The following is a 26,856-nucleotide window of genomic DNA, read 5'->3' on the forward strand; positions in this document are numbered from 1 at the left end:
CTTTTTTCAAGTGACTTCCTTTTACCTACGCTAAAAAAAGAAATTAGAAAAAATGAATATTAGTCTTTGTTCAACATGTTCATTGAGAATGTAAATGATCTGTTCATTTTTCATTTTGTCAGGAAACCTTTAAAGTTTGACATTATAGTTATTGAACCTTTGTCGCCATTGCACTGAAAGTTTACATCATTGCAAAGGTTGATATATCTATCTACCAGATAGAACACTGGAATTGAATGAGATTAGGTAGTTGTTCTGTAATGAAGATAACACAATTCCATTATAACTTTGTCATTCGGTAAAATAATCTATTACTTTGATTACACTATTATTCAAAATGTATCTATCTGTTAAAAGCAAAAGTAAGAACCGAAGTCCACCATGCCAGCAACGCTACTACTTCTAAGCAGCTCCCACAAGTGACTGAAATTAGAATGAAAGTTTGTCTTGTTTTAAGTTCACTTGTATGCACAGATAGGCTACTTGGGAGTGGACCTACAGTTTAAAGTGGGAAATGAACCACTGTGCCTCCACCAGGAATCGAACCCGGCTAGAATGCAAGTGGTTTCTCATACTCAGATGGCAATTGTAGTTGATTGAGGGAAATTGTAGGCTGCAATTGTTTAATCTCTTATCGTCTGATGTCTACATACAAGCAATTTTGGAATATTGAGTGTTTTTCGTTCATCTACGCAATATGGCAGCAGCCACGAGAATGCAAACTCAAGACAGGCACACAAATTTGGAAGTAGTAAATACTGTATAGATGAATGAACAGGGCAAAATTTAAATTAACACACAAGTATTGCTTTCGAAAATCTTAGCATGCTGTGGAGCAAATTGTGGTTTTGCATTAAAGGGAAGACACGCGAATACCACTACTCACTCGTGCATGCAGTGATCGAAGTGGTAGTTTGTAGCTAGGGTGAAACGAGCCTTGGAAATCGGTCGGGAAGTTGTTTGTTATTGTTTCACATAATTTGTAGGTAGTCACACGTAGTCTGAGAAACAGAAAAGTCACACATACAAGAACCTTGCTTGCAGGCCACGGATAATAATCCTCATGGGTAAAATAGTGTAGCTTTCCTGGCGAAGTGTTCTCGGCTTGCGAGCCAGCTTAAATCGGCGTTAGCGTCCAATGTTTCGAGCGCATACATTGCTCCGATCATAAGGTAGAGAGCACCCTGCTTAGAGCAATGTATGCGCTCCAAACGTTGGACGCTAACGCCAATATAACCTGGCTCGCAAGCCGAGAACACTGTTCGAATCTCCACAGGCATATAATAAAAATGTATCATACCCAAATGACACATTTGGCGTTATACCTAACGTGCCAAATTTTGGAAAATAGGGGCTGATAGCGTGTGTGAGAACCAGAGGGACTTAACTCCAATTTATCAAATTTATAGGAGAGGAAATAATGTATTCTTAGGAATATGACTCTTAAACGTGACTCCGCCTTACAGATAAGAATTAGAAGTGGAAAAATGTCGATTTACTCCAAATACTCTTCAGAGGATTTTTTCTAACAAAACTGAAAACAGCATTATTGTAGTTAAGTTCCTCTGATTCCCGTAGGACGATAGGTGAGATACATTTCATGAGTGATGTTTGAAAGAAGTTGTGTTAAGATGTCAAACATGTAGCCCACAGCCATGCTGTATGAAGAAACCATAGAGGATAAGCTCCAATCACACTTAATCTAGGCTCACAACAAAAATAGCGGCTGAGTGACCATGCGTAATGAAAGGCAAAGAAAACAGTTAATCATTGGAAGAAACAATGAGTTTCATGTTTAAGATCATTCTATCATATGTATAATTAATGCAGTTGCTTGTAGAAATAAAAATGGTCCAAAATGCTTCAAAGTAATTTAAAATATGAGGCGTTGCGGATACGAAGTGCGAACTCAAAAAAGTTCATTGTGAGGGAAATGCGTTTCAAGTTGCCAGACACAGTGCGAACTCCATAAAAAACTTTTAAAATTACGTATGAAACATTCCGATCTACTGTTACCAAGTTTTTGTGGAGCTAGAACTGTGCCTTACAACTTGAAACCCATTTCCCTCACAGTGTACGTTTGTTGAGTTCGCCCTTCGTATCCGCAATGCCTCATATCGTCTCTAGGAAAAACCATTCAAACTAAAAACCACGATTTTCATACCAAATAGAAGGCATTTTCACCACATACTTGAAATTAGTTTGAGAAAATCTAAAATGAGAGGAATTCCTATCCCTGTTCTCGTGTTGATATTTCCTGGCAAATAAGAGGCTGTCGTGGTCTATTGCCGCGCTATACATTGAAGAAACAATGCTTTCTAACGTCCGCCATGTTATTGAACTTGGATTAAATTATTTATAATTAATTGTTTTTATAATTCATGTATATATTACGTTTTTTTATATTTTATAATATTATTCGCGTATTTTTGCAACATTTATTCAGAATTTATAGGCTAATGATTATCCCAAATAATATATGCAACGTTTTCATTGTTTTTGAAGCACAAGTTAAATACATTTCTTCTTAATATCGATTTTTGTTCAACAATGGACAAGATTGAAGTAATTTGTCTTCGTTATAAACTAAATCTTTATTTAATCATTTTTTTATGTACAAGGGCAAATATGATTTATTTGATAAAATCAGCTTAGTTATTTCTATATAGTTTAATATTATAATATTATAGCAAAGTATTTCTCCCTCGTTTTCAATAAAATATCGTATTCCTATTGGCTGTTTATGTTAGGAGTGGGGGAACCACGCTTCGTGTTCTTGGCGATGTAAAAACTTCCACGTTGGCATTTTTAATTGTTGCCAACCTTAACTTTGGCTAACTATCGCTAATTAACATTGATGTGTTATATAAATTATCAGTTTTTCTTGTGTTATTTTATGTTATGAGTTTGTGTTGTAAGTTAGAACAATCTGTTATGCTGCGCCTCGCGCTTGAGGTAGCAGTTGAGGTCTTGCTATTAACTGTGAAGGCGGTGCGCGGACTCTCGTGTTAAATAAATTGCTTATCACTGCCTGCGAGCGTGCATGACCCAATAAATTATAACTTTTAACTTGTGCGAATCAGTATGTACGCGCGCGATTCGTGATTAAAGATTTTGGACATTTTAATTATAAAGTATTTGGAATTTTATTTACTGTCACGTGTCGCAATTCGGTGGTATCCTTCCTGGAGGAAGGGTGGATCGTCTTAATCCCGATCCCTGGGTGAGAACTGGTGCTCCCAACTGACCAGCCGGTCCAAGGAGCGGTGTGTTGCCAATTCGGATTTCCATACCCGGGAGTTACGAGTGGTGGCACGTTGCAGATTTATACTCCGAAGTCGATATCAAAGGTTCATGGACGTCTGCAGGATTTTTTTTTCCAGGGAGGGGCAAGCAAGGTAGTTTTTCTTCCAGGGGGGGGGGAAACAAGGTGCATGTTCCCCCATAACAGTGTTGTCTCCTCAAAAACCATTGCTTTAATTTGAAGTTATCATGTTCATGCAATAATTAACATATATTATTATAGCTAAAATGCAATTGCGCGATATATATAATTTTTGGTTGACTTTCCTTTTCCAGGTGGGTCGTGCCCTTGCCTCTCTTTCGGACATTCATGCAAAGGTTCTATTTTTATTTCGCGTCTACCACTTTCGGTTAATCGCGATGATAAAGGATGTGATAGGTGATGGAAGTGATATAAAGACAAATGACCCATCCATATTTTCTAATCCGACATTAGACTTCGCAGTGTATTACGCTAACTAACTTGCCACGGGATCGGCTTCTTCGTGTTTGTCTGCTCATCAAATGATTGATTAGTTATTCAAACTATATAGGTAGCAAAGCTATATAAAATAACGAAACAGAAAACAAATCCATTTGACGTCTTGTAGTACTATCATCAACCTACAATTTCATGCTCTCAAATCCACACAGAAAACTTCTTGTGGCATTAGTTTTACGGAATGGCCTTCGGGAATAAAGATCGCCCATTTCCTGGTTCAGCTCGAAACAATTCAGGTGCCTTATCGAAGCTGCTCTTGAGGACGCAGGGTTTCTAACCTACTTCGCCGTAATCCAGTTGTTGTATCTTGCTTAATATGATGTATTGTAGAGCCAACCGCAGAATAAATAGGAGGAAAAATATTTTTTCCGGCGGAAAATAAGTTGGCAATGCTGCGAACACCGAGGCATTCTTGATAAGACGCTTGAGGAGGGTCGAGAAAACTTTCCTGAAAAAGCGCAACCCCAGTATCGAAGGTCATGCTACACGTGGATTGGCAACTTTCGGGAGCATGCAGTCTGTCTACACAATTCTACCCAAATACCTGTTTGAAAATGAATCTTCTGCTCGCATTTTATTTTTCAAATGTAGTTCTGACATTGTAGTCATTTTGCAATTATTTTTATTTGTTCTTATTTTGCTTTGCTTTTATGTCACTTTTATAATTAATCGAAACTATGAAGATGGATGATAAATAGATGAAATTGATGAAGAGACACCTAAAAAAGATATTTGCAGACCAGGACTCGAACCCGGAACCTAAAGCGGATAGGTTGGGGGGGGGGGGGGAAGACCGTAAATACCTCCCGGCCACGAACTGGCTTATACTTTTTGTAATTTCTCAGGAGTATTTTTTGTTCTGTTCATGAATAATGCCTGCTTTCGGAAACTTAATTTATAAGTGACACACTTCGTTCGTTGGGGACAAGCCACGTATTGTTTGAGAGGAGGGACACATCTCGTTCATATACTAGATACAATCATGGACTATACTTGAAATGGCCTCCCCGATGGCGCAGTGGTTGTGTCGTCGCCTAGTAATCAAGGGGTGCCGGGTTCGATACCCGGTGGAGGCACAAGTGGTTCGGATTCCACTTCAAACTGTAGGTCCAGTCCCGATTAGCCTTACTGTGCATAAAGTGGACTCAAAACACCAAATCAATCAATCATATATTTGAAATGTGACGTGCTAAACACTACTTTCGGAGATCAGATGGACATGGCAATTTTGATATACAAGTTGCACTTTTTCTACTTAGATTATTTATGTCCAAATTTTATCCTAATAGATAATCTCGCAACAACGCAAAATGTTTAAATTGACTCGAATTCACAATGACTCATATACAGTGTGTTTATAAATGAACGGTGCGGCTTCAAAAATTAATAATAAATCTATTTATTACCTTACACGGGCAAAACTTACACCGTAATCAGCAGCAACTGTCCAAGTTTATATAACTTTATTTAAATTGCTATAAAGGTAGAAATCGAGAGGGGGCAATTGCCCCTCTGTGTCACCTTGCAGGTGCTCTTGGCCGTCTGGAAGAAATAGTGCACGAAAGACGTGAAAACTAAATCCATCTTGAGTATCCTTTTGTCTTGCTACTCTTAGATTCTGCAACCTTTCTTTCTATAGTGCAATGTTTGCCTTCCTTACCTCCTAGAATTGATTTCTGTACAAGTATCAGGGCTAATCTCCCCTACCCCCTGTGGTTGTGCCACTGCACCTTCTTGCACCGTTGTTCCTTTGTGAACTTTCATCGGCTTCAAAATACTTCATTTTCTTCAAGAGCATAATATCGTTTAATAACCGGCGATATGATTCCCCTACCCTAAATTTCTGGATCAAAGTATAATAATATAGGGGCATGGAAATCTGGAAGGGGGGCGAGGATGGCCACCTCTCCCCTTTAGAAAACGAATGTCAGCTAAAAGTATATATTTCACACGTATAATTTGATTTGTCATAGTAATTTACATTAATTATTATAATGGGGATGCAGGAATGCGATAATTTCGAATTTGATTTGATTTGATTTTAAAATTGTGGGTGCGTCAGCACTTAGGCCATTTTGCACCCGTCATATTATACGGGGTCCAGCCCCTTATCTTTACAAAGAACAACTCTAACGTTGCATAAGTAAAATCTTAAAAGCTTAAAATGTTCTGACTTTCGTTAAAAGCTGAGGCTGTAAAGGGGCACTCAGCACACATAAGGACAAAAGAACAGGACAAGACACAAAAAATTATACTGGCCATGCGGCCAGTCGCCAGAGCCTCGTTAGTCCTCAGTCCAGGGTGCACTAACGTGGAAGTGAGGTTGACATTTGGGTGTACTACGTGGAAGGTCACCCCTTACACCCCGATAATTTCGAATTCAAGTGGTGTTTCTTGAGGGGGCAACACTATTATCGGGTTAATATGCATATGCATATGGCATATTTCCCTGCGTCTAAAATATAGACAGATGTCCATGATTAGGGGGGGCATTTGCCCCCCCCCCTTGCACCCCGTGCGCACGCCTATTGCTACTCATTTCTACACTAGTTGGAAGCTTTATTCAATCTCGAGCCAAAAATGTAATTTAATATCAAATCAGGGTTGTTAAACGTCCACGAACCCATAAATTCTATTTTGGTTCTATTGGGTTCCGTAACAAGACCGGAACCTTCTTTATCGCACAGTTTTAATTCGGTCCAAGTTGCGTATTCTTTCATTTCAATATGGAACTTAGACCGTCTTTAAATTGATCCGGAAAGAAGATCCCTGTCCCGTATTTCAACTGATCAGGAGAAAAGGTCCCTGGAACGAATTTAAATACATAAAGAGGCTCTTTACAGTCCAGATCTATTTATGCTAGCTAATATTCCCTGCTGAATTGATTTAAAATTCCTGACCCTTTAACAACCCTGGTTGAAATTCATTTTTTTACAAACAACCATATTTTTAACGGCTATTTCACATTAATCCCATACGATATACTGAGTTATTTTTCGCAATGTTCCAATGAAAGGTAAGATATTTTGGCTATTCCTTTTTCTTCCTTGATGTTAAATAGATTATATTCGTCACACGCCTATAACGTTACTAGCTAACATTTGTGAATTTGTTCTTTCCTTGTGACGTTAACATCTACCATACTGAATTTATTTACGTTCCTTATGCAGATGGTATGTACCCAACTGCATTTTGTTCCGTTCCGCTACAGTGGTTTACATGTTGCTACATTCCTATGTAACGTTAATTAAGATTTTGCCTTTCACTTCATTCCGTTACGGAGGATTGCATTCATTACGTTCCTATGTACCGTTATTTACTACCATGTTGCATTTCGTTACGTTTTTGTAACGCTAGTATATACCATATTGCATTTCGTTACTACGTTCCTTGTAACGGTAGTATATACCATATTGCATATTACGTTATGTTCCAATGTGCTCATTTCGTTCCGTTTCTTTATAACGTTAATATCTACCATAATACATTTTGTTACGTTCCTTGTAACGTCAATCTATAACATATTGCATTTCGTTACGTTACATGGGTACCAGCAGTTGAACCATACTCTTCCTCCTACAAAATGGAACGTACCGTGTAACGCAAATTGGGTACGTTACGACTCCCTGGTTGCAAAGGGTTGCAGCTGCACTGCGTCCGAAGCAGCCAGCACTAGTCAACAGGAAAGGAGTAATCCTTCTTCAAGACAACGCTAGACTTCATACGGCGAAAGCGACCAAGGAGGTAATCAACACACTTGGTTGGGAAATTTTACCTTATTCCTCCTTACTCCCCGGACATTGCCCCATCCGACTTTCACTTGTTTTTGGCCATGGATAACCATTTGCGTGAGCAACAGTTCCGAAACCGAGATGATGTCACGCAGGTCAAAGGACGATTTTGGGCTTCTACGGACCAGAACTTTTACAAACGCGGGATTTATAAGCTTGTATCTCATTGGGAACATGTAATTGAAGCCGGAGGAGCTTATTTTGCTGAATAAAACACATTTGTCAGAAATTACAGAGTCTTTATTTCTCACTGCAATATACGGCATGAACTTTTTTGGATACATTGTGTATTCAGAACCGGAGGATTTATTTGCCAGGACGAGACATTTTCTGTGTGTCATTTTTTAAACTTTTGCATGTGAAATTGTAGTGAGAAAGCATGCACTACAGAGAATATATGTGGTAAATTACCTTATTGTATGGTAAAGTAACGGTAACGCGTAATTTTCGGAAGTAAATTAAAAGTAATTAACTACTTTTGGAAGCACATTAATGGTAATAAAACGTGTCACTTGTTTTAGTAACTCACCCAGCTCTTAAACAGAAGTAGGTAAAGTACCCGGTTATCAAATTGCACATCTTCATTGACCTTGAAACAGAAGAAGGTAAAGTACACGTGTTATCAAATTGCACATCTTCATTGACCTTGAAACAGAAGTAGGTAATCTACACTTGTTATCAAACTGCAGATCTTCATTAACCTCGAAACAGAAGTAAGGAAAGTACATGTGTTATCAAACTGCAGATCTTCATTAACATTGAAACAGAAGTAGGTAAAGTACACGTGTTATCAAACTGCAGATCTTCATTAACCTCGAAACAGAAGTAAGGAAAGTACATGTTTTATCAAACTGCAGATCTTCACTAACCTTGAAACAGAAGTAAGGAAAGTACACGTGCTATCAAACTGCAGATCTTCATTAACCTTGAAACAGAAGTAGGGAAAGTACACGTGTTATCAAACTGCAGATCTTCATTAACTAAAAGCAGATGTAGCTATAGTGTACTTAATATCCAACTATAGATCATTAACGTGAACACCAGCGTAGGTAATGGACCTAATAAAATTATTTGAACCTAAGATAGATCAAAGAACAGGTCAAATTGAAGCGCATAATTTCTATACAACCTCTTCAATAGAATAATCAAGTCAAGAAGACATGTGTGGGCAGGCCATGAGGAAGGAAATAAGGAGTAAAAGATCTAAGAGATTGGAAAATAAAATTGAAATGAATCCTAAGGAAATTGAGGCAAGTATGATGAAGATTGATTGTTCTTGCCCAGGCCTAACAACCTCGAGATGAGACCGAGACTTTTCTTTGGGCATCGGTGACTGATGTTTATAAATCGGTCAAGGGCCATTCATAACTCGAGACGAGACGTAGACACTCATCTCTTTTCGTTACCATCTCTACAGGTTAAGAACAGATTGAAAGCTTGTGTTTCTACGGCACTGAACTACGGGCGTAGAAATAACGGAAGTCTTTAGTTGATAAAATAATTGTTCATTGCTGTTGTTTATATGGGGTTAGAACTTGGATATTATATTTAACTATTTACTTATTTTTTGTCTACACTCTAAAAAATGCGCAATTCAGTTGCCACCGCAAGTGGTTAAACATCCTAATTGGTGTAACATAACACCTAACCTAGTGTTAAAGCCTCCATACTTGGGGTGGTTTGGCAGTGGTGTAAAAATACACCAAAAATGGTGCTAAACAACGCAAATTCTGCATTGACACCAAAAGAAGTGTCCTCTTGCCTTCATTTTAGGTGGCAACACAGGTGCATATGTTTAAAGTGTGTGATACGGGATTAGAAAATAACCAGAAACTTAACATTGTCCTTTTGCATGTTTGACAGGGATCTTATTGGGGCAACCACGGCTGGGAGTTGGGCGACAACCAAGACTCGAAAGCGAGACTCGCCTACGAATCCCTCCTCAGGGTGTCCTTGAGGCAACCGACGAGCCACACGTACGTGCACTTTGCTGAGAAAGTGAAGCGTCGAGCTCAGGCGGATTATAACTACACCTTCTCCGAGGAAGAGGAGGTAAGTTGTGAGCGAATGTTGTATGTAATATGCAGTGCTGTTTTTACAATTTCAGCCCGTGAGGAGATACTTTCGGATTAACGAAAAATCAGATAAGCGTTTCTCTGCCGTTGAAGCAATCTACATTTGCACTGTTGTGAAGTTTCTCTGCATACATTTACATACACTTTGTAACACATAGATAAGGGCAGTGTTTAAAAAAATGCTTTGGTGTGGGATGACACCCTCTGCTGGATCTAGCTGCGCACAGGAAGTGCGAAAAGGTACCCCAGGGGTAAGAAAATTAATTTATTGTTTCTTTGGTGTTAATATGCCTTGGACATCTCTAAGGAAAATAAGCCAAACCAAACAGATGTTTTTCTAACAGTTTTAATAGAGTGAGTGTTTGTCTGGAGTCTTCCAAAAATTGCGCCCTTAAGAATAGGACGAGTATTCTATTGTTTCAGCGTGCCCAAAATGGAAATTCAAAAATCTACAGGGTCTATGGTCAGGCGTAAAGTTTAAATGTTAAAAAATGTATCGAACAACGGATCCCAAATACATTTGTTTGCTTCGTAAGTTAGTATGTTTGTTCCTATAAAGGCAAAAGAACAAAGACTCAACCAACGAAAACAGCTCGTCAACGAAACAATCCTCGTTAATATATTTTTGTACCAGTTCTACTCTTTTCCCTTCAGGTCCCTTCGTGACCACTAACATACAGTGTGTATCATAAGTGATGGTTATAAATGAAACCAGAGATACATCGCGTCAAACCCAGACGAAAGTTCCTCTTCCACTTTTTTGACAGATGGTCAGTGTCGGGGCTAGACACCACCGTAGATAGAATAAGTTAAAGGGGTATCTGAGGAAGCAGGTGGACGTCAATTACATGATATCCAGATACCATTCACAATTACGGAAACACGATAGACGAAACCGGGATAATTTTAGCATGGTTGCGTTGCCGGAGGGACAATGAGCATAGCAACACCGACAGTAAATGCAAGCAAAATGCTCGTTGGCTGACGAATGTCATGGGAAAACATTCTGGTTGAATGTGACCTCACATGGGAAACAGTTTCAAGGAATGTATTAAAAAAAATACCCTGAACACGTATGACACACTTTACTTCACAGGTAGAACACTGTACAAGAAGTTAGAGCAAGTGCTCAAAATGTCTTCCGTTCATTTCCACACAACAGCGCAACCGTCGGTGTAGTGAATTCCGCACTCTTTCCAATATCCCCGGTGGAACTACTTTCTATTTGTGCATATGCTCTCGACAGGAGAGCTGTACACATTGCTCTTCATGTGATCCCAAATACAAAAATCCAATGGATTTAAATCAAGTGACCTATCCAGTGTCGACTAGAGCGTTGCGTAAGGTGCCGCTGCATAGTTAAAGCAAAAAGTGCTGGTGTTCCATCGTGCATGAACCACATACACAACAGCTGGTAAAGGGGAACATTTTCCAAGAGGTGTGAAAGATGATTACATAGGAACTGAAGGTATCCACGACCATTGAGTTTGGGTGGCAGGATGTGAGGTACCAATATGAAATCACCTACTAGACCCATCCACACAATCAAAGTGAAACGTTGCTGATGTCGTGACTGAAACATTTCATGGGGATTTTCGTGACACCACACGTGAGTATAATGAAAGTTCACAATTCGGTCACGAGTGAATCCAGCTTCGTCTGTGAACAAACTGTCACCTAAAAAGCGTGGCTGTAATGCAAGTTTTTGCAGCATCCACTCACAAAACCTAACCCTGGCCTCGCAATTCGTTGCTTGGAGACCTTGTACACGTTGGAGATGGTACAGGTAGAGCAACTGGCGGTATAAAATGCACCACACACTGCTGTGAGAAACGCCTCGCTCCTGTGCCGCGATCCTCCTAGTTGATATCCCTGGTGCTTCTTCAACGCGTTGTAAAATGCTTTCCTCTCGTTCTCGTCTCGAATTCGAGACGAGACCGAGACAAGACTGAGACTGGTCTCGGGCTCTGTACCATCCATGTTTTCGATTAACAATACGTACGTACGTACATACGTACGTAGTTATCGTGCCTACATCCTGCATTCACACCACAAAACTACTTTGTCACAGTGCCCAAGCGGTAAAGTGTCGGTTTACATTCAGTAGGTTGAGGGTTCAACTACCGTGACCATCGGAAAACACAATTCATTTTACCACTGAAGGTATTGGTATTGTTTATTTCATCTTACGTATTCTCTTTTTTGCACGGCTGTTTCTTCCGTCACAAAGGTGGGATGGAGGCCCTCGTCGACTCCCTTCACACATCATACTCTTTCCATCTTTTACAAATTACTAACCACAGCAAACGAGCATTTTGCTTGCATTTACTGTCAGTGTTGCTATGCACATTGCCTCTCCGGCAACGCAACCATGCTAAAATGATCCCGATTTCGTCTATCGTGTTTCCGTAATTGTGAATGGTATCTGTATATCATGTAATTGACGTCCACCTGCTTCCTCAGATACCCCTTTCACGTATTCTTTCTATGGGGAACCCCATTTCCTATGGGGAGTCCCTTCCACATAGATCTCACAGATCTCCCATGGTGCGTCTCTCTTAGAGCGCATAAGATTAATTTATGATTCTTTTGGAACCGCCTTTCTAACTGCCATAGTACTCGTCCTACAGAGGTGTGAACTGTACTTTCCCACACATTTGGTGGTTCTAGCTCCGACACTGAGCATCTCTCGGAAAAGTGGAAGAGGAACTTTCGTCTAGGTTTGACTCGATGTATCCCTGGTTTCATTTATGACCATCACTTATGATACAAGCTTTATATTTATACTCTCTTTTCGGGGGAAAATAAATGATCAGTATTATTAGAGGTATTTTTATTAAAAATAACTAAAAGAAAGCAATAAGTGCCGCATTAGTTCAGTCGGTAGGGCGTCTGACAGCACACGGTTCAGGAGGGAATTTTTCCAGCAATGTCTCTGGATGGAGAAACTCTGAATTCACTCAGTTCCTAATCAGTGGGTATTTCCAAGGGTTTCTCTCACGTACCACTGATTAGAGGCTGTGAGAGCCAGAAAAGGATCCGCAAAACTGCCAGAAAAATTCCCACCTGAGATCATCCACACCTGGAATCGAACCATTACTTCCCGCGGTTTACTCCAGTTTTACCGAATCCCCTTTTACCGAATGCCCCAGAGACAAATATCTGATCTAAGCAAAATTTTCGGCAAAACGGGAATTCCCGTTTTGGCGAATCCCCTTTCACCGAATATTTTCAAGAGAGGGAATTTTCCTTACACTGGGAAATTTTAGGGACTGGAGTGAGAGAATTTCAACGAAGTGAGAAACGCATTGTACACGTCTGTTCACTTAAAGTGACACTCTCGTTTGGCTTGGAAGTCCATCTTCGGAGGGGATGGAATGTGTCGGTATACCTGAAGTAAGGTAAATGTTAGAGAAACAGTGCCCTGTTGTGTTGTTTACTAGAAAATAAGGTATTGAATGATGAAGATGATAGGCAGCATTCTTGTCATACTCTTCTCCCAATTTCACTTTCCTATGTCATTTCTTCTCCTACTCTCAGTTTAACTCAATGTTTCATGCACATATTGTTTATGAGACTCCACTCTTTCCCATTTACTCCAATCTTATTCAGTATCCAGGGCTTTAGTCGATCGTATGCGGCGGTATACGCCGTTTACCGTCTGAATAACTTCACTCATTAGAGTACACCTACAACTAAAATGCGAAAACCTTCTACTTTCGTTTCGTTTAAATTAATTATGTAATTTGGCAATCACTCCAGTGAGCTTAGTACGGTCAAATACATGTACTTCTGGTTTCACGTGATCGGGATCATAATTTTAAGATCAATTGATCAATTTAAGCCTCAAACATATGTGAAGATATGGTTGGAAAACCACCATGCTGCAAATTTCACTAATTCAAGAGTTTGAGCAAAACGTTCTAGTGACAAGTGTGGTGGCGTATCAAAATAGTTATTTTGGAGTGTGGTCGATTAGACAGGTTGAAACAGCTGCGGAAAAAAAACTTTATTCCTCAAAGTAAATATTGCTGTCTTCAAGTTATTTTTTCCAAGTTTTATTTTTTTATTTTTAACGTTATTATCAGTATTATTAAAGTTATTAATAGTGTACAATCTAAAAATTCCCAAAAATTAATACCAACCAGAAAAATACAATAACATGCCATAATGTAGCCTATAAAATACTACTGTAGCGCTACGTTTAAATGCAATATTTAGAAACGCGTTTCATTTTTTTGAAATGGCTACTCTATTGTAATATTCAACTATTATGCAAATCATGAATATATCATCACTATCAGTATTCTGCCGTCAGTGGTTTTTATTTGAAGTTAATTGATTTTATCCATATTTTTACTGGAAACGTTAAGTAACTTAGTGTATACCCTCTAATAATTTTGGGACAACAGCACTGTCAGTATCTCCGTGACTTTCATTCAGTTCATTCTATCAAAAGCTTTATCCAGATCAACTAATACTAGGTACAGTATAGTATTTCCTTTCTCCACTTATCCTTTGCCATACAAGATCGTACACACACACACACACACACATACAAATATATAACTAGCTTCAGTAAGTAACCAAGTTACTTTTACAATTACTTTCTGCTGGAAATTTACTTGCATACAAATTACACACATTCAGTGATCATTAATTCTAATAAAATAAATGTATGTTTTTTTTAGTTATCTGTCTGGTACATAATGTAATATAATTCATGTGTTTACATCATTGCAAACAGTAATGATGGAGCAAGGATCATTCATTTGGTTTTTCTCTCTCTACATGTGAATATACCTTAAACACTTCCTCTTTTTAAGCTCGACTACAATGTTCCAAATGAATTCATCAACCCACCACAACCACTGAAGTCTTCGCGAGCAATGACGAATCGTAATAAAGCATGCATCTTCTAATTTAGCATACAAAACCTAGTTTTCATGCCTTAGGCGATTCCACAAAAAAAGCACCTTAGCATCCAGAGAAGGCACAAAGTTGGAAATAGGGTTGCTCTTTGCCCACGTTAGACGTTTCACACACTAATACATATATGATGCTCAATTTCTAACCTTCACAGTTAATTTAAACTTAAATTCTTGACAATAATAATTCACGCACAGAAATGCATGTAAATGAAGCGGCCAAAGGAAGCGTGTTTCGGGAAGTAAATCTTGCCCTCAAAGCCTCTTTTGTTAGCCTCACAGGGAAGACATTTGCATAAATTGCATTCGCACGTAGACCGCATGGTTTCGGGACGCGGCGAATAATAAGCTTTTCGCGCGAAGACCTTCCCCAACCGGAACTCTCTCATTGTGCATTCAGGTTGAATCCAGTTGTCAACTTCCGTCCCGTCTTAGATTGACTGCGTTGTTGGGAGGCCTTGGGCGCCAATTATCGAACAAGAAAGCCCCGCTTTGCAACAGTCCAAGTGCGTCTCCATGGTTGCTTGTTTCGGCCGTGAGTTTCTTTGTGGCGTCCTACCCTTCCGGTGACTCTCATGGCTTTTACTGTGAAATACATTGTCAAAGGACTTCGGGATTGGATTTCCAATTTGCTTCCTCCTCCAGGTTACGTTCGATTTAGGCTTCACTAACTTCAATCTACCAAATGCCTCACATTCCAAGAACTGGCGTGATTTCATTCACAAGGTAATCTTTAGTTTACATTGATAAGCCGAATTATATTGGGTCGTTCGTATGTGCCCTCATCGCAGTCACGTATCTAGAAATAGGATATCGGAGATCCGAACCATGTATCTCAGAAATAGTAATATAAATGTTTAAATTAATACGTTAATATAATTTATAGATTTATTTATATTAATATGAAAATCAATTAATAGTGTACTGTTATTATTAGATAAAAAACTAAACAAACTATTGTCCCAACAACTACATTAACATACGTCAATCTTAATAACTGCTCCTGCACTTACACATCATATAATGCATACCTATCACATACACAATACGCTACTAATTTATTACATATCTTTTCTTCGCAGTATACATACTAAACAATTCAATGTATATTATTCTATCATTCTATTTGTATTATCTTTCTTGTATCATCATAATCATTATGTTTTTTCTCTCTTTGTTTTTATTAATTAATTGTATCTGTGACAAGGGTTGGTTGTGAGAATGGCCCATGAGGCCGAAACACGCCTCCATAAATATAGACCCATTCTATTCTAATAGATAAAAATAGAGATAGAGATAGATATAACAGTACGGATTCATTATCTAGCTCAAGTGTTGTTAAGATCCCAAAAATGTGTATATAAACAACTGTTCTGACAAGGAAAGTAATGTCAGAAAAGATAAAGAATTAAACATTTATTGAATAACAAAAAAGGATGTTAGATCAAGTTGATGAAATGTACATTTACTGATTAATATTTCAAGTACAAGTAGTAGTATGCATACATCTAAGAAGGTGCTGTCAATTCAAAGCCACATGATCAGAATATAACCATTAACTTCGTAGAAGTTCGGCGGAAATAAATAACCCTCAATTATACAACAAATGTTAAACAAGTATATTTTCATTCTGTTTAATTGTAGTACTTGGCAAGTCTTTCGGGGGTTGGGGTTCGGATCCTCTGGACCTATCTACATCCTTGCCTCATCTCTCTCTAATTGATTGCTTTTAGACCTAGAGAGCAGATAATAAAAATAATTTATTCAATTTTCAACTTAAGTCAATACTTGACTTGTGTGATATTGTCCTCAATATTGTTGATTGATTGATTTGGTTTATTTTACTACACTTTTCTGCCACTTTTGGATATGATGAAATTGATGAAGGGACACTCACAAAGAACATTCATACCTAAGACCGGGATTCGAACACGGGACCACTCAATGAAATGGAAGACACTGAATCTGCACTTACATCGTATAGTGTATATATACCAGCACAATTTCACTTTTAAATATATATTATATAACACCTAATGTAACTCGCTACATATCAGCGGTGACCAAACTTTTATAGTCAATGGACGCCGTACTACTATGTAATCCAATCTTCCCCAAAGGAGACAATTTTGAACTATTATTTTCATATAAACATACGTACGTTTTGCATAGTGTAGTGAATGGCCATAAGTGTTTATTAAATGTTGTATAATATTTATTTTCTGTACTTACACGCACACGCACACAAGGATGAAAATTGATTCCAAGATGAATTGTAATTTGCAAATTATGAAGTAAGCCCTCGCTTACCCTAGTTTGGGTACCACTACTATGGAGGAAACAGGAACATGAAGGTTATTCTGAAGAAGAGACTGTTCTGTTCGTCCACTAAAAATACTCGTATTCCGAAAGCACAATAATGCTTTGATTCCGTGCCATTATATATATTCGGGGGGAATGCGGTTTAACTCTAGCCCTCTATCTACACAGATGCCTCCACTGGGAAGGGCTACAAAATGAATGCAATGCGTAGAATGTGAGTAAAATTTTCGAGAAACGGCTAACCATCTGATATAATCTGTATTAAAAATTTACATTTACACATTGTATTTTTGTTGAAAGCAGTGACGAGCCGCAAGTCTAGCTCTACGTGCATTATTTTCACATACTCTGCACACAATGTAAACTACGCAAATTATATTTTACAACGCTATTTTGAAGGGAAAGCGTCATTTTTCAATCCGGTTGGTTTGTACGTACGTATTTAGCTTAAAACAATTGTATTTACAACAAAAAATGCTCGCATCCACTTTCAAGCATCAACGACAAAGAAAATCTGATTTCATTTGATTTTTTGTATTTTGTTGGCTAATATTTTGTGAGGCTTACACAGTATATTTATTTCTTTATGTCTAATTTCATTATTTTTTCCCGTCGCTTCTAGACAATGAAGGTGATTGATGAACTTTTGAATTGAATAATAGGATGTCTTAGCAAATGCAATGTCTTGCTCGGTCACAGAGGTCGGCATCTAGTCATATTAATTTTTTCTGCATATACGTATCATAGAAATCTGTAGGACCATGTCCCCGCTTATTCTCTGCTGACGCTGCAGCAAAGTGAATATAACTGGCCCTAGCCGAGACGTTTACATATAGTCTTCCCGATTGTGTATTGCGAACACGTCAGGGAGTCCCGGCTTCGATTCCCAGAGAAGGCACAATGCACAGAGTTCGGATCCCACTTGAAAGTGCAGGTTCGTTCCTAATTAACCTATCTGAGCATAAAGTAGACTCGAAACAAACTATTTTGAAACAGTTACATTAAACGCTGCAATTAAATTCTGAAAATGTCCATTTACTTCAAGGTTCATGTGTGGGATGTCTTAGAACAAATCTTCATTCTCGTATGAAATAAATGGTCTGGACTTTACTTTACATTGCGTTGAAAATGAGGCTATATTGTGAAAATTTAGTATGGGACAAGTTCCACATGATGAGTGCTAATTCTACGAAACAGTTATTTCCTCCCAAATTGATTGATTAACTACTAAAGAATAAACGAGTAGCATACGAAACCTAATCTATGCATGTTGCGGCTACATTTATTCTTAGCTACTATAATAAATTCCAGTTTATTTTTTCTGGGTAAGATAGTAAATGTAACTAATAGTAAATTAATATGTTTCTTCTAGGTGAACTTCTTTATAGGAGCTTTCTACGATGGGGTTTATCTCCTTGGAATGGCCCTTAACGAAACTTTGACGGAACAAGGGGACATACGGGACGGAACGGCGATCACTCGTCGGATGTGGGACAGAGACTTCCATGGTGAGTGCAACCAGTCTTCCTTGTACTAGTACAACTAGTATTCCCCTTGTACTAATATAAAACTGGAGAACATACGAGACTGAACAGCGATTACATGTTTGGATGTGGTACAGGGATATCCATGGTACGAGGGATGATCAGGAAAAAATAAAACAAAGCCTGGAAATTTCAGTAGGCATTTATTAGATGAATGCAAACGCACTCACGTGAAAGGATATTTCATACACTATTCCTCAACATAGTCTCCTCCATGGTTTAGGAATTTATCCCAGCGCTACACGAGGTTCATGATTCGTGTCTCATAGAACTCTGTGCTCTGTTGTCGGAACCAAGTTCTTACTTCGTGCTGCACAACATCATCCAAGTGAAACCGGCGTCCTGTGAGATGCTTCTTCAAAGGAGCAAAGAGATGGTAATCGCTTGGAGCAAGGTCCAGGATGTACGGTGGACGTTGGAGCACATGCCACCCACAACCCGCCAAGACGTCACGTGTGGAGTCGTGTATGGAATCTCGTTGCCATGGAACAGAACAAGTGCTGCGGTGAGAAGTCCGGGCATTTTTTTCGAATCGCTGTTCGTAGGCTAGGCAATGACGCCGGTTTCACTCGGACGATGTTGTGCAACACCAAGTAAGAAAAAATATAAATATGCTGACCAAGGCAGTAATTTATTTTATTAAAAATATAAACTAAACGTAACGTTTCAACCTTCTAGCAAGGTCTTCATCAGACTCTGTATCAAGTACAAAAGTAACAAGATACCAAAAACAGGGCATTATATACACAAAACATTACTCCCTCCAGACTAATAGAAAGTTGTTTTGGAACTTTCTCGCAGGTGGCTTTCACTATACTTTCACCTAAAAGGCGAAAAATATATACTTTCATATAGAATGTGGATTGGGCTTTATATATCACGCTCTTTTTCCTTCATTTTCTTCCTTCCCCTCTCCTCTTTCTCTCTTGTCCTGGAATGGGGGACTGAAGTTAAAAAAAGAATGGAAGAAAGTGTTAGAAAGAGTGGAAAGGACGATATGAGTTGTGGACATACGAGACGGAAGAGTAATCACTCGTGTGACAGGGACCTCCATAGTAAGGGCAATCAGTCTTCTTTTGTATAAATATATGACTGAGGGACATACGAGACGGAAGAGTAATCACTCGTGTGACAGGGACCTCCATAGTAAGGGCAATCAGTCTTCTTTTGTATAAATATATGACTGAGGGACATACGAGACGTAAGAGTAATCACTCGTGTGACAGGGACCCCCATAGTAAGGGCAATCAGTCTTCTTTTGTATAAATATATGACAGAGGGACATACGAGACGGAAGAGTAATCACTCGTGTGACAGGGACCTCCATAGTAAGTGCAATCATTCTTCTCTTGTATGAATATATGACTGGGAGACATACTGGACGGAAGAGTAATTACTCGTGAGACAGGGACCTCCATAGGTAAGTGCAATCAGTCTTCTCTTGTATGAATATATGACTGGGGGACATACTGGACGGAAGAGTAATCACTCGTGTGACAGGGGCCTCCATAGTAAGTGCAATCAGTCTTCTCTTGTATGAATATATGACTGGGGGACATACTGGACGGAAGAGTAGTCACTCGTGTGACAGGGACCTCCATAGTAAGAGCAATCATTCTTCTTTTGTATGAATATATGACTGGGGGACATACTGGACGGAAGAGTAGTCACTCGTGTGACAGGGACCTCCATAGTTAGTGCAATCAATCTTCTCTTGTATGAATATATGACCTGAGGACATACGGGACGGAAGCGTAATCACTCGTGTGACAGAGACCTCCATAGTAAGGGCAATCAGTCTTCTTTTGTATAAATATATGACTGGGGGACATACTGGACGGAGGAGTAATCACTCGTGTGACAGGGACCTCCATAGTAAGGGCAATCAGTCTTCTTTTGTATGAATATATGACTGGGGGACATACTGGACGGAAGAGTAATTACTCGTGAGACAGGGACCTCCATAGTAAGTGCAATCAGTCTTCTTTTGAATGAATATATGACTGGGAGACATACTGGATGAAGAGTAATTACTCGTGAGACAGGGACCTCCACAGTAAGTGCAATCAGTCTTCTTTTGAATGAATATATGACTGGGGGACATACTGGACGGAAGAGTAATTACTCGTGAGACAGGGACCTCCATAGGTAAGTGCAATCAGTCTTCTCTTGTATGAATATATGACAGAGGGACATACTGGACGGAAGAGTAATCACTCGTGTGACAGGGACCTCCATAGTAAGTGCAATCAGTCTTCTCTTGTATGAATATATGACTGGGGGACATACTGGACGGAAGAGTAGTCACTCGTGTGACAGGGACCTCCATAGTAAGAGCAATCATTCTTCTTTTGTATGAATATATGACTGGGGGACATACTGGACGGAAGAGTAGTCACTCGTGTGACAGGGACCTCCATAGTTAGTGCAATCAATCTTCTCTTGTATGAATATATGACCTGAGGACATACGGGACGGAAGCGTAATCACTCGTGTGACAGAGACCTTCATAGTAAGGGCAATCAGTCTTCTCATATATGAATATATGACTGGGGGACATACTGGACGGAGGAGTAATCACTCGTGTGACAGGGACCTCCATAGTAAGGGCAATCAGTCTTCTTTTGTATGAATATATGACTGGGGGACATACGAGACGGAAGAGTAATCACTCGTGTGACAGGGACCTCCATAGTAAGTGCAATCATTCTTCTTTTGTATGAATATATGACTGGGAGACATACTGGATGAAGAGTAATTACTCGTGAGACAGGGACCTCCATAGTAAGTGCAATCAGTCTTCTTTTGTATGAATATATGACTGGGGGACATACGAGACGGAAGAGTAATCACTCGTGTGACAGGGACCTCCATAGTAAGTGCAATCAGTCTTCTTTTGTATGAATATATGACTGGGAGACATACTGGACGGAAGAGTAATCACTCGCGAGACAGTGACCTCCATAGTAAGTGCAATCATTCTTCTTTTGTATGAATATATGACTGGGAGACATACTGGACGGAAGAGTAGTCAGTCGTGTGACAGGGACCTCCATAGTAAGGGCAATCAGTCTTATTTTGAATGAATATATGACTGGGAGACATACTGGACGGAAGAGTAGTCAGTCGTGAGACAGGGACCTCCATAGTAAGTGCAATCAATCTTCTTTTGAATGAATATATGACTGGGAGACATACTGGACGGAAGAGTAATTACTCGTGAGACAGGGACCTCCATAGTATGGGCAATCAGTCTTCTCTTGTATGAATATATGACTGGGGACATACGAGACGGAAGAGTAGTCACTCGTGTGACAGGGACCTCCATAGTAAGGGCAATCAGTCTTCTCTTGTATGAATATATGACTGGGGGACATACTGAACGGAAGAGTAGTCAGTCGTGTGACAGGGACCTCCATAGTAAGGGCAATCATTCTTCTTTTGTATGAATATATGACTGGGGGACATACTGGACGGAAGAGTAGTCACTCTTGTGACAGAGACCTCCATAGTAAGTGCAATCAATCTTCTCTTGTATGAATATATGACCTGGGGACATACGGGACGGAAGCGTAATCACTCGTGTGACAGGGACCTCCATAGTAAGGGCAATCAGTCTTCTCTTGTATGAATATATGACTGGGGGACATACGAGACGGAAGAGTAATCACTCGTGTGACAGGGACCTCCATAGTAAGGGCAATCAGTCTTCTCTTGTATGAATATATGACTGGGGGACATACTGGACGGAAGAGTAGTCACTCGTGTGTCAGGGACCTCCACAGTAAGGGCAATCATTCTTCTTTTGTATGAATATATGACTGGGGGACATACTGGACGGAAGAGTAGTCACTCTTGTGACAGGGACCTCCATAGTAAGTGCAATCAATCTTCTCTTGTATGAATATATGACCTGGGGACATACGGGACGGAAGCGTAATCACTCGTGTGACAGGGACCTCCATAGTAAGTGCAATCAGTCTTCTCTTGTATGAATATATGACTGGGGGACATACGGGATGGAAGAGTAATCACTCGTGAGACAGGGACCTCCATATTAAGTGCAATCAGTCTTCTCTTGTATGAATATATGACTAGACATACGGGTGGAACAGAGATCACTCGTGAGACAGGGACCTCCATAGTAAGTGCAATCAGTCTTCTCTTGTATAAATATACCGGGTGGGACACGTAAAACTACCACCGCGAATAGTTCTGTAACGCGACGCTTTACGGCAGTTCTGACGTCACCGATGTAAATGTGGTCAAGGGGCCCAGTGGACATAACATGTCTGGTCTCTAGTCGCCACCTTGAAGTCCGTCATCTTGGATTCAGCTCATGTTCTCGAAATTGGAAAGGGGTCATGTGATATACGATGTCATGCTAGAATTGACTCGAAAACATGAAACATAAGTTGTTTTTTACGTAAGTTCATTCTGAAGAAAGTTAGTATTGACCGAAGTAGGATTGTCAGCAATGTAATGGCAGGGTGTTATCCTTGTTCCAGGTAAACCAGAATGTCACAAATTCGTAAAGATAGAAATGGTGAAGCTGAGTGGTGGCCTCAGGGTGAGTATGGGCGTCCGCAATGCCCAGCATCCAGATTTGCCATAGACATCACAAGAAGATGTGGAAGAAATTCAGGGAGACCACCTCGAATAAGAAACGAGAAGTGCCATTGATTCGCGGTTTTCGCACAAACGAGAAACAGAATGAAGGTCAGAAGAGTATCATACGTATTCGGGGTTCCGACAATTATCGGAAAGTCAAATGTCCCGAACGAAGGGACATGTTTTGAAATGGAACGGGCCTTCTTTGGCATGAAGCACAAATACACCTATCAAGATTCAATTTATTTTGGGGTGACAAATCTTGATATAGCGCCACCAAGATAACGACAAGAGGACAACCAAGCATCGCTAATATAGCAGCGCTCCCTTTGGCACAGTGCGACTAAAGTCAATAGCGCAGCCGTAGTGCTTTGGGGCGACAAATATTGTTATAGCGCCACCAAGGGGAACAACAGAAATCTAACGAGACGTTTCCTTCTCGTCAGAGAGAAAATACACGGATTTGAATCGGCATCTTGACTTCTTTAATCCCGTATATGTACAGTTCATGAGGATTATGTTAATCATTCTATTTCCTCTATTACTTTATGGTTCTTAGTCTATATTTACAATGATTTAATCTTCACTCATTATCTTTCATTTGTTTTGTCTAATTTCAATCACTTTCTGGCTCCTTTTATTTCATTAGTAAATTTGCTTTTCGCCTTTCAATCGTGCTGCCATCTATTGTAGTTTCCGCAAACTGTTTCTTCCTATGGTTATCATTGGGTTCGGCCGTTCAGGCAAGTAACAACTCTGAGGACACGTTAATGGCAGTTAGGATGCAAGAGACTAGAAGAAATTAGCAGATGAATGCCACAATTTGTGTATGTGTGTATGTTGGGGAGACAGAGAGGGACTACTAAGATACCGCCGTGGCCCATTGAGGCCCGAGGCCTATCATGTGACTTTTCGTTGTAACCCTCTGGTTCACATTGGCAATTGAACTGAATTTAAGTCTGTGCAACCTCTTCTGCCTTAAGTTATTTTTTAATGCCAGAAAATGAAACTAGAACAGAATTAAAAGGTCTTCATTGATTTTCTTTCAAAGGCATCACGGGGCACGTCAGGATGGACGACAACGGTGACAGAGACGCAGACTACTCTGTGCTGGATCTCGACCCCATAGCAGGTCGCTTCACCGTCGTGGCGCACTACTACGGGGGCAACAGGAACTACAGCCCAGTCCCAGGGAAGAAAATCCACTGGCCAGGAGGGAGAGTGGGCCCCCCTCCGGATGTGCCCGAGTGCGGATTCCTAGGGAACGACCCATCGTGTGTCAGCAGTGGTAAGTCATGTTTTTTATAGCTTCAATCGAACTCAATTTTTGTGAAGATATATATTTTTCTTTTGTAGTTTATACCAAAATACATATATGTGCGTACTTTGTAGAGTATCAATTTTTTGCAGGTACTTTATTACATACATAATTAATGTATTTCCTGATATACAGAATGTATATTAAATTCTGTAAATGGGCTCACACTTGTTGCATTTTGTTGGATATACAAATGAGTAAACAGCCACTGTAAAATTATCCTACTGTTAATTAATAATTTACCTAAGGTTTTTCTTTTAAATAATACTCAGGAAGAATGTGGGCTTCAGTCTCAAAAGTTTCATTTTTAATTCACTGCAGTTTAGAAGATAAAGAAGACACTACACTACATCTACACTACACCTTGAAGTCCTTGATTTTGACTGTGTTTTATTTTATTTCTATATCTTATGTAATTTATAATATATTATATTAGTATCTCACATTTTTTTGTACATGGTGGTTAAGTTCTGAAATTCTGAGTGTAAAGATAATACGTTGTGCATTGTAATATTTGAAATATTGCATTCATGTAGGCTATTATTGTAGATAATAGTCTGATATTTTATTACTCTCTCTTCAATTAACATGTATTATTATATCTCGCTTTTGTAATACTTTTTGTTGCATACATTTAATTTAACGTTGGCATGTTTTATGTTTATTTACATTTCTGCAACTTCAAGAATATTTCTTGTCATGAAATCATGTAAACTTACGGAAAATGTAGTACACTGTAATTGGGCATTCGCCTATCGTGTTCAATAAATAAATAAATAAATAAAAATATGGTGTAAAATCCAGAATGCATGGGACCACTTTCGCTCGTTCCTGCTCGTTCGATTCTCCCACTTCTCCCACTCTCGAGCCTGCTACGCTCGTAGTGGAATGATTGGCAACGTCCCATATTTCAGAGCCTAATAAGCAGCACTGTCAACCTAAAACCCATACATGGAAGGAAACCGCTTCATGCAATTTCAATTCTAAATAATAAGTCTGTATATTACCATGTAAGACCCGAATATGATATATATGAATCATTCTCAAAAAAGGTGATAGAAACATTGTTCGGCAGCCATAAAAAATATTTAAAAAATATTTGCACATTTTGTTTTCAGTAGGAGTTAATTTAGTCATTACCTAGGTAGTTACGAGATTAATCAGCTTTATTTCTTCCAGAAATAATTTTTCCTCTTTTCAAAATTTTACACAGAATATGTAGATTTTCCCCTCCGTGAATTGTTCGAATTCAAAATTTATTAATATTGATTATTTTAATATATTTTCCTTTAGACAAGTAAAGTTTTAATATATTGTGATTAATGAAGTAAACATATTAGAACCACCTACGAAACATCATAATATAATTTTATGACGATCATAGTTGAGTAAAAGATTAATATATAATGTCCAATGAGAAATTTTCCACTCCATGGACACTGATAACCAGTTACTTTTCCGCAATGAGGCACACGATGTACCCTTTCGTTCCTGGTCGCCATTTTTAATTGACGTCTTGCCAACAAGTGTTTTCGAGCTTACCTGTAAATAAATCAAATTGTTTTGAGTTAATGTCCATTACTAAAGAAACGCTATGCATTTAAGATCATCTATTAAAAACTTAGTGTTTACCTAATTCTGTCCCACCCTGTATATATGTATGTACACACACACACACATGAATTCAAGACGCTATCGAATCCTTGCGCACCTATATTTTCAACATCCAAAACACGAAAATAAAGGAGCGCCTTAGGAATACGGTATATATCCATAATATATTTCTCTAGGACTATGGAGGGAACGCCACCCCTATCAACCAATACCCGTTGAACCTTCATATTCTGACAGTGACGCATAACGATCTTTGGTTTGGGAATGAACGCTTTTTATCTGAGACAAAAATCTTATTACACTGCCGTCAAAAATGGTTCATATAGTACATGCCCGTCTTGAAGCATAATATCCGTAATTCAATCACGGGACAGGGTCGATATGTTTAAAAGATAACGTTGTCTAATCGGCTACTGCAGAAAACATACTCTCCTCGATACGCTTCCTCTAAAAATCAGTGTTGTACCAGCTCAGTGATGTGAAGTGATGGAGTGGGTATATCAATAAATTAAGCCATTTTATTCGTAACCTCCCGAAACAATCAACTTCAGCTTTTTAAAGTCAGATTTGAGCAAAATCAATTGGAGTAATGTACTTTTACTGCATATACGTAACGTTGAGAATCTATCTCTATTTATTTTGGCTATTTTCCGTTGCTCTTTTTGCCACCTAAGACTAAATTGTGATGATGATTGATTGATTGATTGATTTGCTTTTTATTTTACTTCACTTTTGTGCCACTTTTGGCTAATTTGCAAAGATGGGTATGAGTTATGACATGATGGAACTGATGAATGGACACTCACAAACTTCCCTGCCCAGGCCCAGGTTTCCATGGTGGAAACCCAATGATATCTAAGCCTGACCAA

The 26,856-nt window shown here is 39.1% G+C and overlaps 1 protein-coding gene across 1 annotated transcript in view; it reads left to right on the plus strand.

Moving 5' to 3' along the window:
- LOC145991744 (atrial natriuretic peptide receptor 1) overlaps positions 1 to 26,856 on the plus strand; it is a 390,591-nt gene that overhangs the window by 292,988 nt on the left and 70,747 nt on the right. Inside the window, exons 6-8 of the mRNA XM_083127821.1 lie at positions 9,439 to 9,627; positions 18,273 to 18,408; positions 24,107 to 24,343. Coding sequence (XP_082983947.1) covers positions 9,439 to 9,627; positions 18,273 to 18,408; positions 24,107 to 24,343 — 562 coding nt within the window. The remainder of the gene's footprint in view (positions 1 to 9,438; positions 9,628 to 18,272; positions 18,409 to 24,106; positions 24,344 to 26,856) is intronic.

This window comes from Lepisma saccharinum, chromosome 1, assembly GCF_977018435.1.
Source record: "Lepisma saccharinum chromosome 1, izLepSacc3.1, whole genome shotgun sequence".
NCBI classification, from domain to species: domain Eukaryota; kingdom Metazoa; phylum Arthropoda; class Insecta; order Zygentoma; family Lepismatidae; genus Lepisma; species Lepisma saccharinum.